The following is a 16,483-nucleotide window of genomic DNA, read 5'->3' as shown; positions in this document are numbered from 1 at the left end:
TACCTGGGAAACCAAACCCAAGCACTGAGGAGAAGTCATTTTGTCTGGTTGAAGAGTTAAGAAATATATTGAGGTTTTACCAGGAGGGAAAAAAAAATACAGGTTTCATTGAAGTGAAATTGAATATACCATAGTTATGGATTCTGAGAATTTGTGAAAGCCATTCTTGATAACAAAGCTTTTATTTGCTTTGGAGCAAATCATCCTTTGGTGTGATGCTTATTGTCTTTTCATTTTAGTTGTGGTTTAAGTGAAGACAAAATGCTCTGCCCAAAATGCGTCTTTAGTTAGACAGACCCTGTCTCCTTTAAATTGCATTTTGTCTGAAATGGACTAGGTCACATGTAATAAATTCTGGCATTTTAATGGGAACATTACAGCAAAAATAGTTAACAATCTGCTTTAATTTCAAAACTAATTTTCTCTTTCATACGGTAAGGCAGTATCTTGGTAAATGTGCAAAATACATTGGGATTTAATTATGATGGCAATTTGTTCTGAAGCAGAGTTAAGCTGGGCTGTCAATATTCGAGATAAATGTAGTAAAGAAGGATGGTAGTGGCTGCATGTTCTTTGGGTCCTGAATGCATGTGGACCATGGTGGAGTTAGAAGCACGAGGGGAGACCAGGCGGGATGCTCCCGCGGAGACCAGCTGAGAGAAGAAGGAGGCTGGTTAGTGGAGAGGCGCACTTACCTGGCTTAGCCTGGCAGTGGGAAAACCAACCTCTGGGTGGCTCCTCATGAGCTGAGGATCCAGGAGGAGGCAGGAAGTAATCATCTATTTGGGAAACCTCAGGAGTAGGGGTGATAGACTTGAGCACTAAGAATTCAGGCTGTAAACTGGTTGAAAGAAAATGGGGATCAAGTTGGGATGAAAGTACCCCAAGGGGATTATGAGCATTACAGGTCAAAAGTGGTTTGCACCAAATTCGGAACAGTGTTGCACGAGGCTTTGTCCTGAGCTCTTTTTACGGCAAGCTGTGCTCAATGAGGGTTAATGATCACAAAACTTCAATGTTTCTTGGGACTTTTAAAGAGAAATATGATTTTTTGCCTATAGCAAGTTGTCTTGAACAGCTTAGAATGAGAGCTTTTTCAAATGAAGGCTACATTGAGGCCTTTGCTCAGCTAAGGAAGGAACTGTACCTGGAGGTCAGAAAGGGCCTCGAGCCTGGGGTTTGTGTTTCCTGGAACCACACCGGGCCCCAGGGCCCATAGACCCTCAGGCATTGCGCCACCCACCACCTTGCTTCCCACACAGGCTTCCCCCAGGCTTGCCAGGAGCCCTGGAAGCGACCTTTAATTTAACTTTCTGTAGTTGCCTCATGCTTCACATGGCAGGGACTCAGCTCTCACAGTGTCTTTTACTTTTAGGACATTTGAGTCGACTCAGCAAGAATCCTTCTTTCCCCAAAGTCCTGTGCTGTGCCGGATGCTCCTGTGTATTCTGGCTCACTGGGAATTGGTTACTTAACATTCATTGTGATGGCTTCTGGTCTTAAGGAGGCCAGGAAAAGTTCATTCCTTATTAACACCACTTTTTGCCCTGAGAAAAATCTTCAGCCTGTTTCTGAAAGTCCATAAAGACATTTTCCCTCTTCTCCTCCAACTTACTTCAATCAACAGGTAAATAAATACACATTTATTGAGCACGTACTGTATGCCCCACACGATGCTCAAGGTTTTGTCCCACTTAATTGTCAGACCCCTTGCGAGGCAAGGACTGTGTTCGTCATTGTAAGAAAAGGAATCAGCAGCTCCCCAGGGTTAACTTTCCCAAGGTCACCCCACACAAAGGGGGCAGCAGAATATCAAAGCCAAGACTTCTGATTCTATGTCTAGGTCCCCCTACCCCCAGATCTGTAAACAAGCTGGGTTTAGATGGCTCGTGGACCCTGCAAGGAAAAAAGTTAAACCACCTGATGGACACGTTTTCTTTTCAATTCTCTCTCAAGCATCCTGATTAATCAAGTAGAAAATGCATTTGCTCTTAAAGTGGCTTTAGCATGTGTTGAACACTTGCTAATCTTCCTTTTTAACAAAGAGAGCTGGTTTCCAGCTCAGCACCTTCAACAGGCCATAGTCTCTAGCAAGGATTTTTAAAAAATCATCCTTTATTTTTGGAACAACTTACTGGTTTTTCTCATGGTGGTGATTTTTCTTTAGGAAGAAAATGATGGGAAAAATAACTACAGAGAAATATTGAATAATTTACATTTCAGGCATGTGGACATAATAACGATAAAATTCATGAATGCATGTCCTTGGGAAGAAGCTGGGGATTACATCATTGCGTCACACTGCCTCCCTTGCTCCCAGGACATGTGGGCCTTCATGAGATCCTTGTTATGCTAGGTTGCCTTGGGAAACATACAGAAGCAATTGTAATGAAAACTTTCCCTGCTCTTAGGACCACTGAGACATCCTTCTTAAGTTTAAGTTTTATGACCCAAATCAACCCAAGCTAGTAACCGAGTCTTAAAACCTAGGAAAAATATGTAAGTTTATTGCAAAAGATAATATCCCATTTAAAACAATTTAGAAATTTACAAAACCTTACATTAGGACATAGTCTTTAAGAAGGCGCTCTATAGATGAGCTGGTAGTAAGTTCCAAGTATAATGAGTACACATTTTTTTTAACTACAGAGAAAGCAGCTACATAAACTCCTGCAACTTAAGCTGATGTATGTCTTTTCCATTTCAATGTTATAAAAGTAACTTTTGCTAAATTAGTATCTCTTCATAGAACCAGCTAACCTCAAGTACAGCATTTCATAGGATTTCATAGTAGATGTTACATAATATTTTACAAAGAAGCGATTTTTCACATGAGTAGATATGTATAGAGTTTTGGTATATGTAATATGTGTTTTTTTTTTTAAACCCACAAAGATGATAATTTTTGTTTAGCAGGAAGGTGAGTACTGAATCCATTTCCCAATAACCATTTTAAATGTTCAATTTTCAGGAGAGACCTCCTCCCAATTTCAGGTCGGTGGCCAGAGCATTGCTGTGTTGTGCTTTGGTATAGAATCACTGTAGCCTTATTTTGGTTTTATTTCTAGAAATGTTAACCTTTCAACCTTTTCTGACCCCAATTTTATCTAAAGCTGGTTGAGGGTTTATGTGAGGCCCCAACTCAGCATAAGTGCGTGACAACATATATCTCCTAATTATCCAAGTGCTGAATTATCCATTTTGTGTGCATTATCCTAGTCATCTCTTCATCATTGCAGGCTAACTTTGGCACATGATCCAGGTCAGCTCTGGGTAGCTTTGCTCATTTGATGTTGGAATGTGCACAGAGCTTATAAAATAGAGTAGCTGTTCATATCTCCATTTAAGAATGGAGAAAGAGGCCCTGAAATTTTAAACAGTTTGCTAAAAATTGTTAGAAGAGACTGTTGTGTAGCCTCGGTCTCTCAATTCTGGGAATAGGATTATTTCCATTCTAGCATGCTGCCCAAGAACATAAATTAATTTCAAAATTAGTGTAAGCAAAGCAAATTAAGATGGAGGCTCTACTACAGGATAAAATTATATAAGAGATCCCAAATGATTTTGCTTTATTGAATTATCTTGTGTGCTGTTCTTTTCCATTGTTGGGGCCAACTGAGAGTCGATTGTGTGAATACAGAAAGATCTGTGGCTTTTAGCCAGTGGTAGCATAACTTAGTGAAATGTGGCTTCTTAAGTATGACAAGTGTATTTATCTTAATTCTAACTTAACGTTATGTATTCCGGTCTCATTTTGTGGGTTTAAACATTACACTAGACACAGAACAAGAACATCTTGAATGACATTCCAAGACTTAAATAGTGCAAGCTGAGATTCCTTGCCAAATTTCCCTCTCGCTCTCACTGAAATAGCTTTGTGCACTGCAGCACAGTGACAGGGGAAGGTGAAACTGTCGGAGTGGTTTGCTCAATTAGTCTCAATTTGCAGTGGGGAACGTACATCCCACGTTCACACAGGATGCTGCACTCTGCAAAGACTAACTCAGACACCCAGTCTTCAGCAAAGGGGATTGTGAAATGCCTTCTTCATTGAATGCTTGTTGAGTTTAGGATCCCTTTTCTAAGCAGCCTCAATCCAACCACAGCCTGGTAGAGAATTTAATAAGAAGGAATATGAGCCTTGCTCACCTACCCCTCATTCCCAAGAGTATGTATGTAGCAATTACTTAATTATATTACTTTGGCAGTTTGTTCAGCCATGCAAGTTTGACTGGACCCACATGTAGGAGGGTCGTGTCAAAAGAATGAGCCAGACTTTAAAAGAATTCAAACTTTGGAAGGAAAAGTCTTTAATACTAAAATGGAAAAAAAAAATCCTCCTCCCCAGTCCTGCTTCTTCAATCAGGTGACCATTGCCTGGTCACCAGGGAGGGAGACTGTGTAGATTAATAGACTTTGAACATATCGGCAAGGCTGCTGCAGGTGTAAATGGGTGAGAACCAGCTTTGTGTTTTATCTTAGGCTTATTTATGTTTCTGGTAAAATGAAATGGAGAATCAGGCTGCTGAATCTCATGATCTTAAATGTTGCAGGGAAATTAACTGTGGAATCTCAAAGTTCACTCTCAAACCAGATCCTGTCCATTTGCCAGGCAGTCTCAGGCCCCACGCTAAGAAGCAGGATGCTAAAAGGTGGGCTTCGGAGTAACTACAACCGCAGGATTGATCATGTCTTCATGTCCCTTAGACCCTGTGGTGACCTTACTCTGCCACAGACTCTGAGGTCCATGCAGCATGAGATGAAATATCCTTGCTTTGGGGTCAAGGGGCTAGTTAAAAATGAAAACCACCCAACCCCCTAGATGATCTTGCATCTTCATGCCCACTTGTGTTGTGCTTATGAATGCCAAAATTTTAGAAAACTGCCAGTTTAGGTATCTAATTTTTTATGGGGATCTGCTTATAACCTTCCTCTCTCTTCCTGCTCTGCGTAACATTTTTGTTTCTTTCCTTTGGGATGATGAATTCAGGATGGGCGGGGAGCGCTTAGCATCTTAGAGGTGGAGGAAAGCGTGACGGGGGCTTTGCCCAGGCTGGGACTGTAGACTCAAAAAACCAGGATGTGTGACAGGAGGCTAGGCAGGTGGTCACTTGGGTCCGTGAAGTCCTCAGCAAGCAGCGGCACACACTCGGGTGAGGTTGTGGTCAGGTGTCCGGTGGCAGCTAAACCAGCCCCGAGTCATTCTGGTTTCACAGGTCCAGTGGCTCGTAGCCTGGGGCCTTTGCTAAGAAGTAGAGGAGGCCTGAGGGCAGTGGTTCCCCACCTCGGGGAGAGTGGAGGGAATAGCCCCCACAGCTCAGATCCACCAGAAGCATTTCTTCTTCACCTTCTTGGTTTTCCGCCTTAAGTCCTGTTTCTCAGGGACTGCGGGCTCTGCTGGGGACTTTGGTGGCGGAGATGCCTCCTCAACTGGCTCTGCTTCCTCCAGACTCTGTAGAACTTCGTGGAACCTGCCTTCCTGCTGCCGGAAGTCATATTCTACACTGAAAAACAGAGAGGAAAGAAGGAAAGTAAATTCAAATCAGCACATACTGAGTAAGCATCAAAAGTATCCGCTGACATGGAGGGACATAGGCTTTGAGATTAAGCCCTAGAGACTTAGGTGCCTGCTGACTGTGTGACCTGGGGAGAATGGTGCCACCTTTCTGAACCTCCGGTTTCTTGATTAAAGTGGCACCTGTAATGCCTTCCTCTTGGGGATGTTATTAAGTTTAAATGAAGCACATGGCAACCTGATAGTTGGTATTCATAAATATTGCTCCAGCCTCTCTCACATTTATTTAATGCTCCTAATTGTTCATTCTTTTTACATGCATGTTATGCATGAAAACTGACTCATTATAAAATATTTCAGTAATACAGTGGCATATATAGCGAAACTAACAGCTCAGTTTCCTTATCCATAAAATGGACGTAATAATGCCCCCTATCTCAAAGACTTCCTTTGGCATCAATAAATATATTAATTGAGAGAATGTAAATGAAGTTACTTAGAGCAATGCCTGGCATATAGTGAGCCCTCCATAAGTATCAGCCCCTACTATTATTATTATCATCATTAACATCATTACTTCTAATACATTATGTCTTGTTCTTTTCTTTGCTTTTCAACAGTGTGTCTTGGAGAGTTTTAGATATACGCTTACTTCATGGTAGTCCTCGATACAGACCTATTTAAATAGTGTCCTTTAATGGGCATTTCTTAATCTCCATTTCTTTTCTGTTAATTTATTTGTGTGTTTTGGAGTCATTGATGTGCAGCCACCATTGTGTCATCTGGGCACAGATCTGTGGCACCACTGGAGACCAGGGTTCTCAGGGGTTGAAAGAGTCGGAGGCTGGAGAGGGCAGAAGCTCCAGCCCATGTGCCATGGATGCTCATGCTCTCCTGACCTTTGAGTGATGGGGAATCAGGCCAGTGGGCTTTGGAGATGGTCAGCCTGTCTGCTAAGTCTGGCTCGGCCTTCTCAGGACCTGGAGTGCCATACCAGGAAGACTGAATCCTGCAGACATCCCTACGGACTGTGCATGGGCTCCCTCTGCCCTTAATGGTCCAGTTTCCTCCCCAGGAGATTTACTCACAGAGGAGTTTCCAGTTATAAGAAGGCTCCTAAGCTCAGAGCTGTGTTTGTTACCTGGTTTCCTATTGGAACTCTCAGAAAGCCCAAAGATGAGGAGCCAGTGTGGGAGTGAGGGAAATGCAAAGGCATGGAAACAGGGCCTTCTCCTTGTTTAGCAAGGAGGAACCTGAAATGTTTCATATGGAAGAGGGAAGACCTCATGGTGGTTTGTGATACAGCATGACTGGCCAAAATCTTCTACCTAGCAAGGACTAAAAAGAGGATCCTCTTTTAAAGGATCCGCCCTGGTCTGCCTTGCCCATGTAACCTCCCAGAGACCCAGGATCAGAGTAAGTGCTACCAAAAAAGGCAAATCATGATGGCCACATGTGTCTAATAAAGCTCCCAAATGATACCTTGTCCCTGGGCATCCTGAGATGGAAGAAGCTAAAGGGTTAGAAGAGCCAGGTGGCCTACTTTGTAGCCAAGTCAATGGGGTGTCAGGGCTTGGGGGGCATTATGGATGGGTGTCTTCTTATTTTGTTTCCATATTTTTTTTTCTTGGCCATGCCAGTGGCATGCAAAAGTTTCCAGGTCAGGGACTGAACAGCACTGGCAATGCTGGATCCTTGACCACTAGGGCCACCAAGTGAACTCCTTGTTGCTGTATTTTTGATGGGCTTCCCCCAAATTTTCTTCTCCTCAGCTTATATCCTTTCACTTTCTAGTCCTCCCTGTTCTCCACTATAGGGACATACCCCTAACTGGGTATCCTGGATGTAGTAACATAGGCCGTGTTTGTCTAGGCAAAACTCCACATTTGCTTATCTGTGAGATCTTGGCAAAGTCATTCTCATATTTAAGCCACAGTGTCCTTATCTGCAAAATGAGCATGGTACCTACTCATAGGATCTCAGTGAAGCATAAACAACATAATGCATATACAACACTCGGCTCAGAGCTAGGCACCAACAAACATTTAATGATATTTAGCTAGTCATTCAACAAACACTTATTGAGTATCTCTTATGTGCCAGGCCCTATGTTATGTGCTGGGAGAAGAGTGGTAGACAGACAGCCAGACATTTCACCTGGCTTCTTGGTGATGTTAATTAGTTGCCCAGTGTCCTTAGTAGATGCTAGCCAGTATCAAGGGCTATTGGAGATCTTTTAGCTAAAGTTCAGGATTTGCCAGATAAGTGAACAGAACTATCCACAGACACACACTGAGGCTCCCACTGCCAGAATGTACGACCTAGAAGTGGACGTCTATTTGTCTCTGAGCCTGGGGTGAGTTTCTGTCACCACTACCTGCATCTCACTCTCCATAGGTGAAATTTAAGGAGAAGGATTCAAAGGCTGGGGAAGAGTTGTCTCCAGCCCTCTCTTGTACTGTTTCACAGGTAGAGAGCATCCACGTTCATAGTTCTCCTAGCTCCGAAACATCCCTGCTCTCCTTTCACCAAAGCAGAAAAATAACCTTCATCCTAGAGCATCAGATGGCACCAAAGAAAGTGGGTACCGCTCATTCTAGGAATTTCCTAAGATTTCTGGTGGTATCGAACAGTCCAGCCAGCCAGTCAACCATCTAACCATCCATTCATCCATACAACCACCTACCCATTCATCCATCTATTCATCCGTCCATCTGTGCATCCAACCATCCATCCTGCTCTGGGCCTGATACCGATCTGTTACAGGGACACAACAGTGAAACAGGCAGATGTGGATACTACTTTTGTGTATCCTGCTTCTCAGTGTGTAAGATAGATGGCTAAACTAACAACTGCTTTAAAAATATGCCTTGTATGTATCTCAACTATCGCTACTTTCCAGCTCTTTATCCATATACCTCTACTGTATATGGATACACGCATAAACCAGCTCCCTTCTTCTCCTTATAGGTGACATTTCTCTGACATCTTAATTCAAGCAAACAACAACAACAAACCACCCAAGTTTGTCAAGACTCACAATTGTGTCCAAATAAGAATTAGAAAAAAATAATGCTCTGGGCGAGTCCAAATGTGTACAGTACTGGCAGGCCTGGAGCCAGAGAGCCAGGAAGCAGAATGGAAAGTCTGTCTTAGCTCACAGTTTAAAGCAGAGCCCATTGCAGAGGACAGAGCAAGGCCTCTCAAGTGGGATATGCCCGGGCTTGAACCAATACCGTACCACTTACTGGCAAGTTACTTCTCTTTCTAAGACCCAGTCGAACGTGGGGGTTTTAAAGCTACCTTACTGGGTAGTGGTGCAGATGGGACACCCATAACAGGGGACGTGTCCTCAGGTAGAATAAGGTCTCCACGCACTCCACTACGTCTTTTGTCTTCCTTCCAATTTTAGGGACTGAGTGCCTCACCTCCTCACCCACACTGTCAACTCCAGTAATTGTAGACTGTGCTGGAAACATCACTCTTCACCCCTCCCCTCCATGGACATTCAGAAGAGGATACACTTTATATTTCTATGGAAACACCACAGGGTTCCATTATAAACACTGGGACTTGGGAGTTCCTCACCCGTCTCTTGCAACTCCCCTCCCCGGTCTTGACAACTTAAAGGGGACTGAAAGTGACTTTCAAGGCCAGACAAATAACAGCATAGACAGAAGCATGTGTCCTTTGAAAAGAAATTGATTAATGTTTTTTAGGAAAAAGCAATTTATTAACATAAAGGAAAATTGTCATTTTTCTTCTCATTCACCCGTTTGACAAACTACTTTTTAGTTTGGAAGGGAGGAGAAGGAGTATATTGTGTTTGGGTAGCAGCTGCCTGATGAATGGGCAGGAGCAGTGCTCTCTCTCATCCGTCTTTCATTTTGAGGCTGGGTAGAGAAGAGGAGCTGCCCCTCCACTTCTTGCTTAGCCACCCACACCCTATTCAGCTGCCTCTTGAAGGAGGGACTCAGATGCTTGTTTGTGAGAGTTCAGGAAAACTTAGCAGAGGGTCGTCTTCAGATTCTGGGGAATGACTGCCTGCCTTGGGTTTGGTTTAAAGGTCAAACACCAGTAACTTTTCCAACATTCCCTCACTTTCTCTCCTTTTAATCTCCCTAGCCTCCCACCCTTACCACCTTCTCCATCCATGTTCCATATGAATGAAGAGGAGGGCTGAGTGCTTAGTTTGACAGAACTCTTTCTCACAGCAGGCAGGGGCAGTGATGGCAAAACATGGTTAACCATATAGGATTTAGGCCTGAGCCATTGAGATGGTTTGGAGCATTTCAAGGTCCACAAGCTTGATGCAAGGTTTATCCTTTGAAGATGCACAAATACCTGACACCTGGTTCAGGGGTGCCCAGGTCACTGTCTGGGGAGTTTTAGAGCCTTTCCAGCCAAGATCTTTGTGCATAGTGCCACTTTGCATTTAGAAAGTGAGCCGTGTGTAAACCAAGAATGGAAGAGAGCTTTCAGGTTTCTATCTTGAGGGCACCTCACTAATCTAGCTGACAGATCAATGCCCCAGCCATCATTCCAGGTAAAAAGCAAAGGGATGTTTTTTCTAGGTAATTGGAAGTATTGAAAAGCCTAAGTCATGGCTTGTCTTGAAGAAGAAACAGTGAGAATCAAAAAGTAGGTAAAAGCATAAATACATAAGCAAAGGACAGAGTCAGATTCTGGATGCAGCATCTTGGCTGGGCAAACTGAAGTTGGGTGAGATACAAGGGGATGAAAGTTTATAGAAAAGCAAACAATAGAAATCTCTTATTTTCATTAAGCACTTTCAAGTTGCACACACTCCAGATCTGTGTTTTCATTTTATCTTCACAATAGCTCAGGAATCCAGGAAGGTTATTATCCCCATTTAACTGACAAGTGAGTTGGTGAAGGGAAGTCACACCATGAGTTATGATCAGCATCTCAGCTTGCTCTCCTGACTCCTAGTCCTCTGTTTTTTCTTAAAATAAGGATCGAACGTTTTAGCCTTGGGCTTTGCTGTTACCAGAGCCTTAGTCTAAGAAGAAAAAAATATATATAACAGGAGAGTCCCTGGGTCATGTTAGGTGAGGACACATGGTAATTTAAAGGAATAATGATGATGATGATAATGATAAGAAGAAGACTATCATTTACGGAGTGAAATCTATACTGTAGACTCTGTATTAGTAATTCTCACGTCTCATGTAATTCTCATAGCCCCATGAGGTAGATATTATGTTCATTTCACAAATGAGGAAACTGAGGCCAGAGGAGGTTAAATATTTTGCCAAGGGCACCCACGTTTAAGCCACAGAGCCAGGATTTAAGCCTAGCTCATCTGGCTCCAAAGTTTGTGCCCTAAGATACACAGCTCCTTCATCTGAGCTGTAGTCTTCATCTGTGTGAGATCCTGGTCGCCAATTAAGTGTGGGGCGGAGTGGTGGCCACAGTCTGGTGCAACTCAATCTGTGTGCACCGTGATGGCTCCCTGTGGAACCAGACCCAACCCAGGCTGGGCTGCACAGAGGACCCTTCATGACCCAGCCCACCCTCCCTGTCATAGTGTTTCCAGATTCCCGGGATGCTCTGACAGGGAGGCCACATACTCAGAAAAGATGGGCATCCCCATAGGAGGCAGCTTACTCAAGATATTTCTGGGCCCCAAAATCTTGGGTCCAGTTAGGCAACTGAGGTCTGCAGTGGCCCTTTGCTCTTTCTTCTCAGCAGATGGGTCCAAAGAAATGGTGAGGAGCCATATACCATACACTCCAAGCAAGTTGGCTGAGAAACTAATGATCCGTGACATTTCCCTGAAGACAAAACCTCTTCCAAGTCCCTTTCCACATCTTCATCTCTGTAGGAGTGTTTCTGTGGCTCCTCTTCCCACAGAACTCACAGATTTATTGACCTCTTACAACTTTCTTTGAAAAGAATGAGCTGTAAGAATCAATGGAATCAGCGAAGGTACTTTGGTTCCTGTCTCCTTGGATAAATCACACCACTTTGGAAAGTGTCTCTGGGGAAGAATCACAGTCTAGGATAACACGAACTTTAGTTAGTGCCCTCCCCTCCGCCCCAGCCTGGAAGGGATGTTGTTCCTCAAACTTTTTCCTGGTGACCACTTTGCTCATTATATATAGGGTGTAATTTTAAGCCTCACGACTCGCAGCATTTTAAACTGGCAGGTGTACTCCAGCTTCTCCTTGGGCACTTGTCTGCTGACAAGTCCTCAGAGAGTCAGGTTCTCTTCCTGACACATAAATAAGCGGTGCCAAGCTGCAGAAATCTCACTGCCGACTGCTGTCTGTGAGCGAGGTCTTCGCTCTGGGTTGTGAGGCTCTGTTTTGAGAATGTCTTCACACTAAGTCCTCAGAAGGAGAAGGCCATCTCAGAGAATGTTAACACAAATATTCACTGATTATGCGAGGTCAAAGTGCAAGAGGGGAAAGGACAGGGATGTCTCCTAAAAGCAGAACCAGGACTTCCTATTGTGGCTTAGTGGTAAGGAACCCAACTAGTATCCATTCAGATGCGGGTTTGTTCCCTGGCCTCGCTCAGTGCGTGCAGCCCTAAAAAGACAAAAAAAAAAAAAAAAAAAAAAGCAGGACCAGTTTAAGCTCTAGCTCTGTGGGATCTTGGACAAGTCACATAGCTTCTCTGCATCTCAGTTTTGTCGTCTGTAAAATGGGAATAATAATCGCACCCACATTTTAGGGTTGTTGGGAGTCTGAAAAGAGATGATACACGTACAGTGTTTGGTGAAATGCCTGGCACAGGGCCTGGTTCAAAGATGGTAATGATGATTGCATTAACTTGACAGAGAAATAAAGATTGGGTCATTCTGTGGTCACTTGTGGCCCACGTGCCAGCAGCCGTCCATTTGCTATTCCTGTGAAATTCTCAGCTTGCTTGATTTTATATTTATGGCATATTTCGGCCTCTCTAGCTATTAATGCATTAAAATCGGCTTCATTTTTATTGCAGATAAATTGCTGATGCTGTAAATCCTACTTCTTTCCCCTTACACTCTAGGGAAAAGAGGAAAGGGATAAACGTACTGAGAGAAGCAGGGACTAATGGCAAATATTTTGGGGATCAACCCATCGAGGCTCTGAGGAGGTACCACATGTACCCCAAACTTTATACCTCTTTCCAAAAGAGACAGCTTGAGCTATGTTTGGCGGCAGTTGTTTGGGTGATGCTGGTGGTAGTATTGCCATTAACATTCATGTTCCTGCATCTGAAATGAATGCTGCTCAGTCCATACCAAAATGGGATGAGAGCTGCCAAGGCATCTGTGATTACTAGAAAGAACAGACTTGCCGTGTGCTTTATAATTACTTTTCACTGCTGACTTCATTGCTGGCCTGAAAGACTATGGCTGGAAGACGAGGCTCTCACAGTTTACCTGGCTCCATGCTGGGAGCATCCTAAGCAAACAAAAGGAAAATACTAAATAATTTAAGTGGAAAGATGGTTGCCAAATTCACAGGCAGGGGTGCATATTGTGTTTCTAGTGAAATGCCTTTTTCTCTGGTTAGGTAATAGCTTTAAGTGGCAGTCAAGGCCAAGACCTGGTGGCCAAATGACTTAACCATAGAAGGAAACTCAGCACCTCGAAGTGCATGACTCAGGGCGACTCATGTAGCTCTCTGAAGCCTTTCTCCTTGGTTAGATGAAGACCAGGCTTTTCTCCTAAAGGGCATGCTGCTGTTTGGCTTGGCCTGGGTTCCAGAGGGACTCCTTTCGATAAGTCTTGAATATCAAAACAGTGAGGGGGCACCACCAGGAACAAGGATGCTGGTCGCTGGGTACAAAGGGAGACGCTTGCAGCAAATCTCCTTTTGAATATCCATAACTTCTCTGTCTGGCTCAGGGGGTTTGTAACAGTGGAGGAATCAATAACAATGCAGAAGCAGCCTGTGTTCTGTGGAGCTGGAAGAAATGAAAGGATAGTGGAGGAGGATTCTGGCTTCAGATTCGTGCATATTCCCTGGTTCCAGAGCCTCCCCTGAAGTAGGCAGTGCTGGCAGCACAGTGTTTGTAATTGCTCCTCCAGGACACACCAGAGGGCAGTTCCTAGCATTTGGGCTCTCGGCCTGGGAGCACAGTTGGGCTCTAATTGGTGTAAACCTTAATTGGAGGAGGAAGGTGAAGGGGGATTGTCATTCCATGGCTGAGCTCAGAGGAGGCCCGAGGAACTGGGAGGTGTGGGAGGAAGGAGAGGCACTGGATGAATCCCCTAAGTAATGCATAATGAGAGCCCAGGCTCCCGGAGTGCACCGGCAGAAAACTCATTTTCTCTTCTCTTTGGAAATAGGAGGCATCAGAAGATACACTTATTCTGTGAGCAAGCCCCGCCCTCTCCTCTTCCCTTTTCCTTTGCCCTCATTTTCACTTGCACCCCCAAGTTCGGTCTGTACCTGACCACCTTGCCCTGTAATTAAAGCCCGGCAGAAAGGTAACTTATCTTTCTAATGGTACATTTAAAACAAAAGCTAGTTTCTAGGCTATTTTATTAGCAAGACCTTCCTGTGTCACAAAAGTGTCTGCTATATCCACTGCCACCTCCTCCTTTTAAGACCCTGATGTTACGTAGCTGAATGTTTCTCAAGCTTCATTGGGATCAGACCTTCCCGGGAAGCTGGCTATAGCTGCAGATGCCCATCCTCCACCCAACCCCTCTGGTCCAGCAGGTTCAGGGAGTGAAGGCCAATAGCTAGTATCCATGGATACCCAGGAGACCCTGATGCAGATGGTCCGGGATCAACTTTGAGAACATTATTTAGGGCCTGCATCTTAAACACAAACGCTCACAATGCCCTTGGCTTAGGAGAACGCAACCATACCACATTCTGCTGAGCCCTAACACCCCTCCAGCAGGTCTGGCCTCTGAAGGCAGCATGTTGTGGAATCTGGCAGGCAGGCAGAGAGGACGAAGTTCCAATCTTGTCATTGCCACTTATTAATTTCAGAATAACTGTGCAAGTGCCTCTCTCTCAGGCTCAGTTGTCTAATCTGAATATTGTGCAAGTCCCTAAGTCGCATTTACCTCAACTGCAGCTGGGACTATTTTTGTCTATCTAACTTGGTGGTGGGGATCAGATGTGAAAACAAAAGGCATTTATAATGACCAGTAATAACAGACACTCAGTAAGTGGTAGCTCTTTTCTTATTTTCTTCTCCCAGCTCTTACCCTGATAGATCCCTTTCCTCCCCTGGCTGTCATAGTTGTAAAAAATCATCAAGTAAAGTCAAATAAACTGACTTCCACTTAGAGGTGAGTAGTTTATGAATTACAAGGGTTTTATGCAGGTGTATTAGTTTTGTATTGCTGCTGAAACAAATGACCACAAATTCAGTGGTTTAAAACAACACTAATTTTCCTCTTAGAGTTCTGCAGGTCAGAAGTCCCCCGGGGTCTGTAAAGCAAGGTGACAGTGGAACTGTGCTCCTTCTGGAGGTTCCAGGAGAGAATGTGTCCCTTGTCTATTCTCGCTTTTAGAGGCTGCACACATTCTTTAGCTTGTGACCACCTCACTTCTACCTCTGCTTCGGTTGTCACCTCTCCTTCTCTGACCCATCCTTCCCTGCATAAAGATCCTTATGATTACATTAGGCCCACCTGGGCAATCCAAACTACTCACCCTGTCCCAGGATCCTTAGCTTAGTCATACCTGCAGTGCCTCTTTTGCCAAAGGGAAGTAACATATTCACAGCAATTAGAATGTGGACACATCTTACATGGACATCATTCTACCTACTACACTAGGTCTGATGTTTTCCCAAGAGAACTGAAGATCTGGCACCTTAATTCTCTCTTCCAAAGATATCACTGGGGCCGTTGAGACACCATAGCAGGGAGCTATTTTAACTGGAGGGAGTTTTCCATTTTCCACAAATCACACGGCACAGCCGGCCCAGAAATACTGGGCGATGATGTCTGGCGGCCGTGATGAACAAGGAGCTCAATGTCCTGAGATATTGCAGCAAGCTCTGTGAGTCCTGGAAGGAAGATTTGATTAGGTTCTGTCTTGTAGCATTCCAGGTATTTGAAAACTGACAATCCATGTACTACATTCAGTCATGTTTGATTCCATTCCAAAAGCTCTACTGAGAACCTGCTGCACAGAAAGCTTCCTTTCCCCAATAAGAACATACGATTAATTAGGACCTTCCGTTTCCCTGCCTAGAGGTAGGGCACACACGTATGGCAGCACTGACTTGATTTGGGGGCCATCTAAATAGCTGTCTTAAGCCCACCACTGCTTTTCATTCCTCCGCTAGTCAGGATGGCCATTCCCTTCTTTGACAAAATTCTGTTGATCACCAACTAGGTATTAGATACTTGCCCACAACTTTGAGATACTAGTCATTGGCTGAAGGAGAGAAACTCATAAACATTGCGTTCTAATGTATTAGGATAAATGGTACAGCAGAGGCATGTGTGTGCCAAGGGGGTTCTTCTTGGGAAGGAATAGAAAGTAAATTCAGAGAAACTGGCTTTTAAGCCGCAAGACTAGGAGATTTCTGGGCAAAGCAGGGAAGAAAAGGCATTCCAGGAAATGAGGAAACTTATGCATGACAGAACACAGAGTATTTGAAGCCAGCTGAGTAGTTTTCTGTGGCTGGAGAGAAATAGGAAACCTAGCAGGTAAGAAGGTTAGTATCACATTCAAAGGGCTTTGAAAAATTGGCTGAAGGAAACAATTGGAACCAGGACAAAATCGTTTAGCAGGGGAATTACATGATCAGATTCTAGCTTTTAAGCAATTTGACAATCCGTGTGGAGGAAGACTTGAGATAGGGAAAAAGGGACCTGTGGCAAAAAGGCCAATAGCGTCTAAGTGACCGATGATGAGGGTCTTTAGAGACCAGAGGCAGAGGGAATGAAGCTAAGGGGCTGGATATAGCAGGTGGCATCAGTAGCCAATTTAATGTGTGTCATAAAGGAGGAGAGTGAAGAGTGAGTCGATGGGG

At 44.1% G+C, this 16,483-nt stretch overlaps 2 protein-coding genes across 10 annotated transcripts in view; one reads left to right on the top strand and one right to left on the bottom strand.

Moving 5' to 3' along the window:
• The window catches only part of DOCK2 (dedicator of cytokinesis 2), a 425,062-nt gene that overhangs the window by 208,123 nt on the left and 200,456 nt on the right, over positions 1-16,483 (top strand). The window lies entirely within an intron of this gene.
• The window catches only part of INSYN2B (inhibitory synaptic factor family member 2B), a 116,063-nt gene continuing 102,067 nt past the window's right edge, over positions 2,488-16,483 (bottom strand). For 2 of the 3 annotated variants that reach the window (XM_085001802.1, XM_021076637.2), the window contains one exon: positions 2,488-5,504. In XM_085001802.1, the coding sequence (XP_084857928.1) occupies positions 5,318-5,504 (187 nt within the window). In that variant the 3' untranslated portion in view covers positions 2,488-5,317. The remainder of the gene's footprint in view (positions 5,505-16,483) is intronic. The other variant, XM_085001803.1, reaches the window with a different exon arrangement.

Source organism: Sus scrofa, chromosome 16 (assembly GCF_054392235.1).
Source record: "Sus scrofa isolate SSC_HxYL_T2T_F1_AM1 chromosome 16, Sscrofa_HxYL_maternal_Yorkshire_Landrace_v2.0, whole genome shotgun sequence".
NCBI classification, from domain to species: domain Eukaryota; kingdom Metazoa; phylum Chordata; class Mammalia; order Artiodactyla; family Suidae; genus Sus; species Sus scrofa.
Note: the sequence above shows the minus strand (reverse complement) of the source record. Positions and strands in the feature narration are given on the sequence as shown.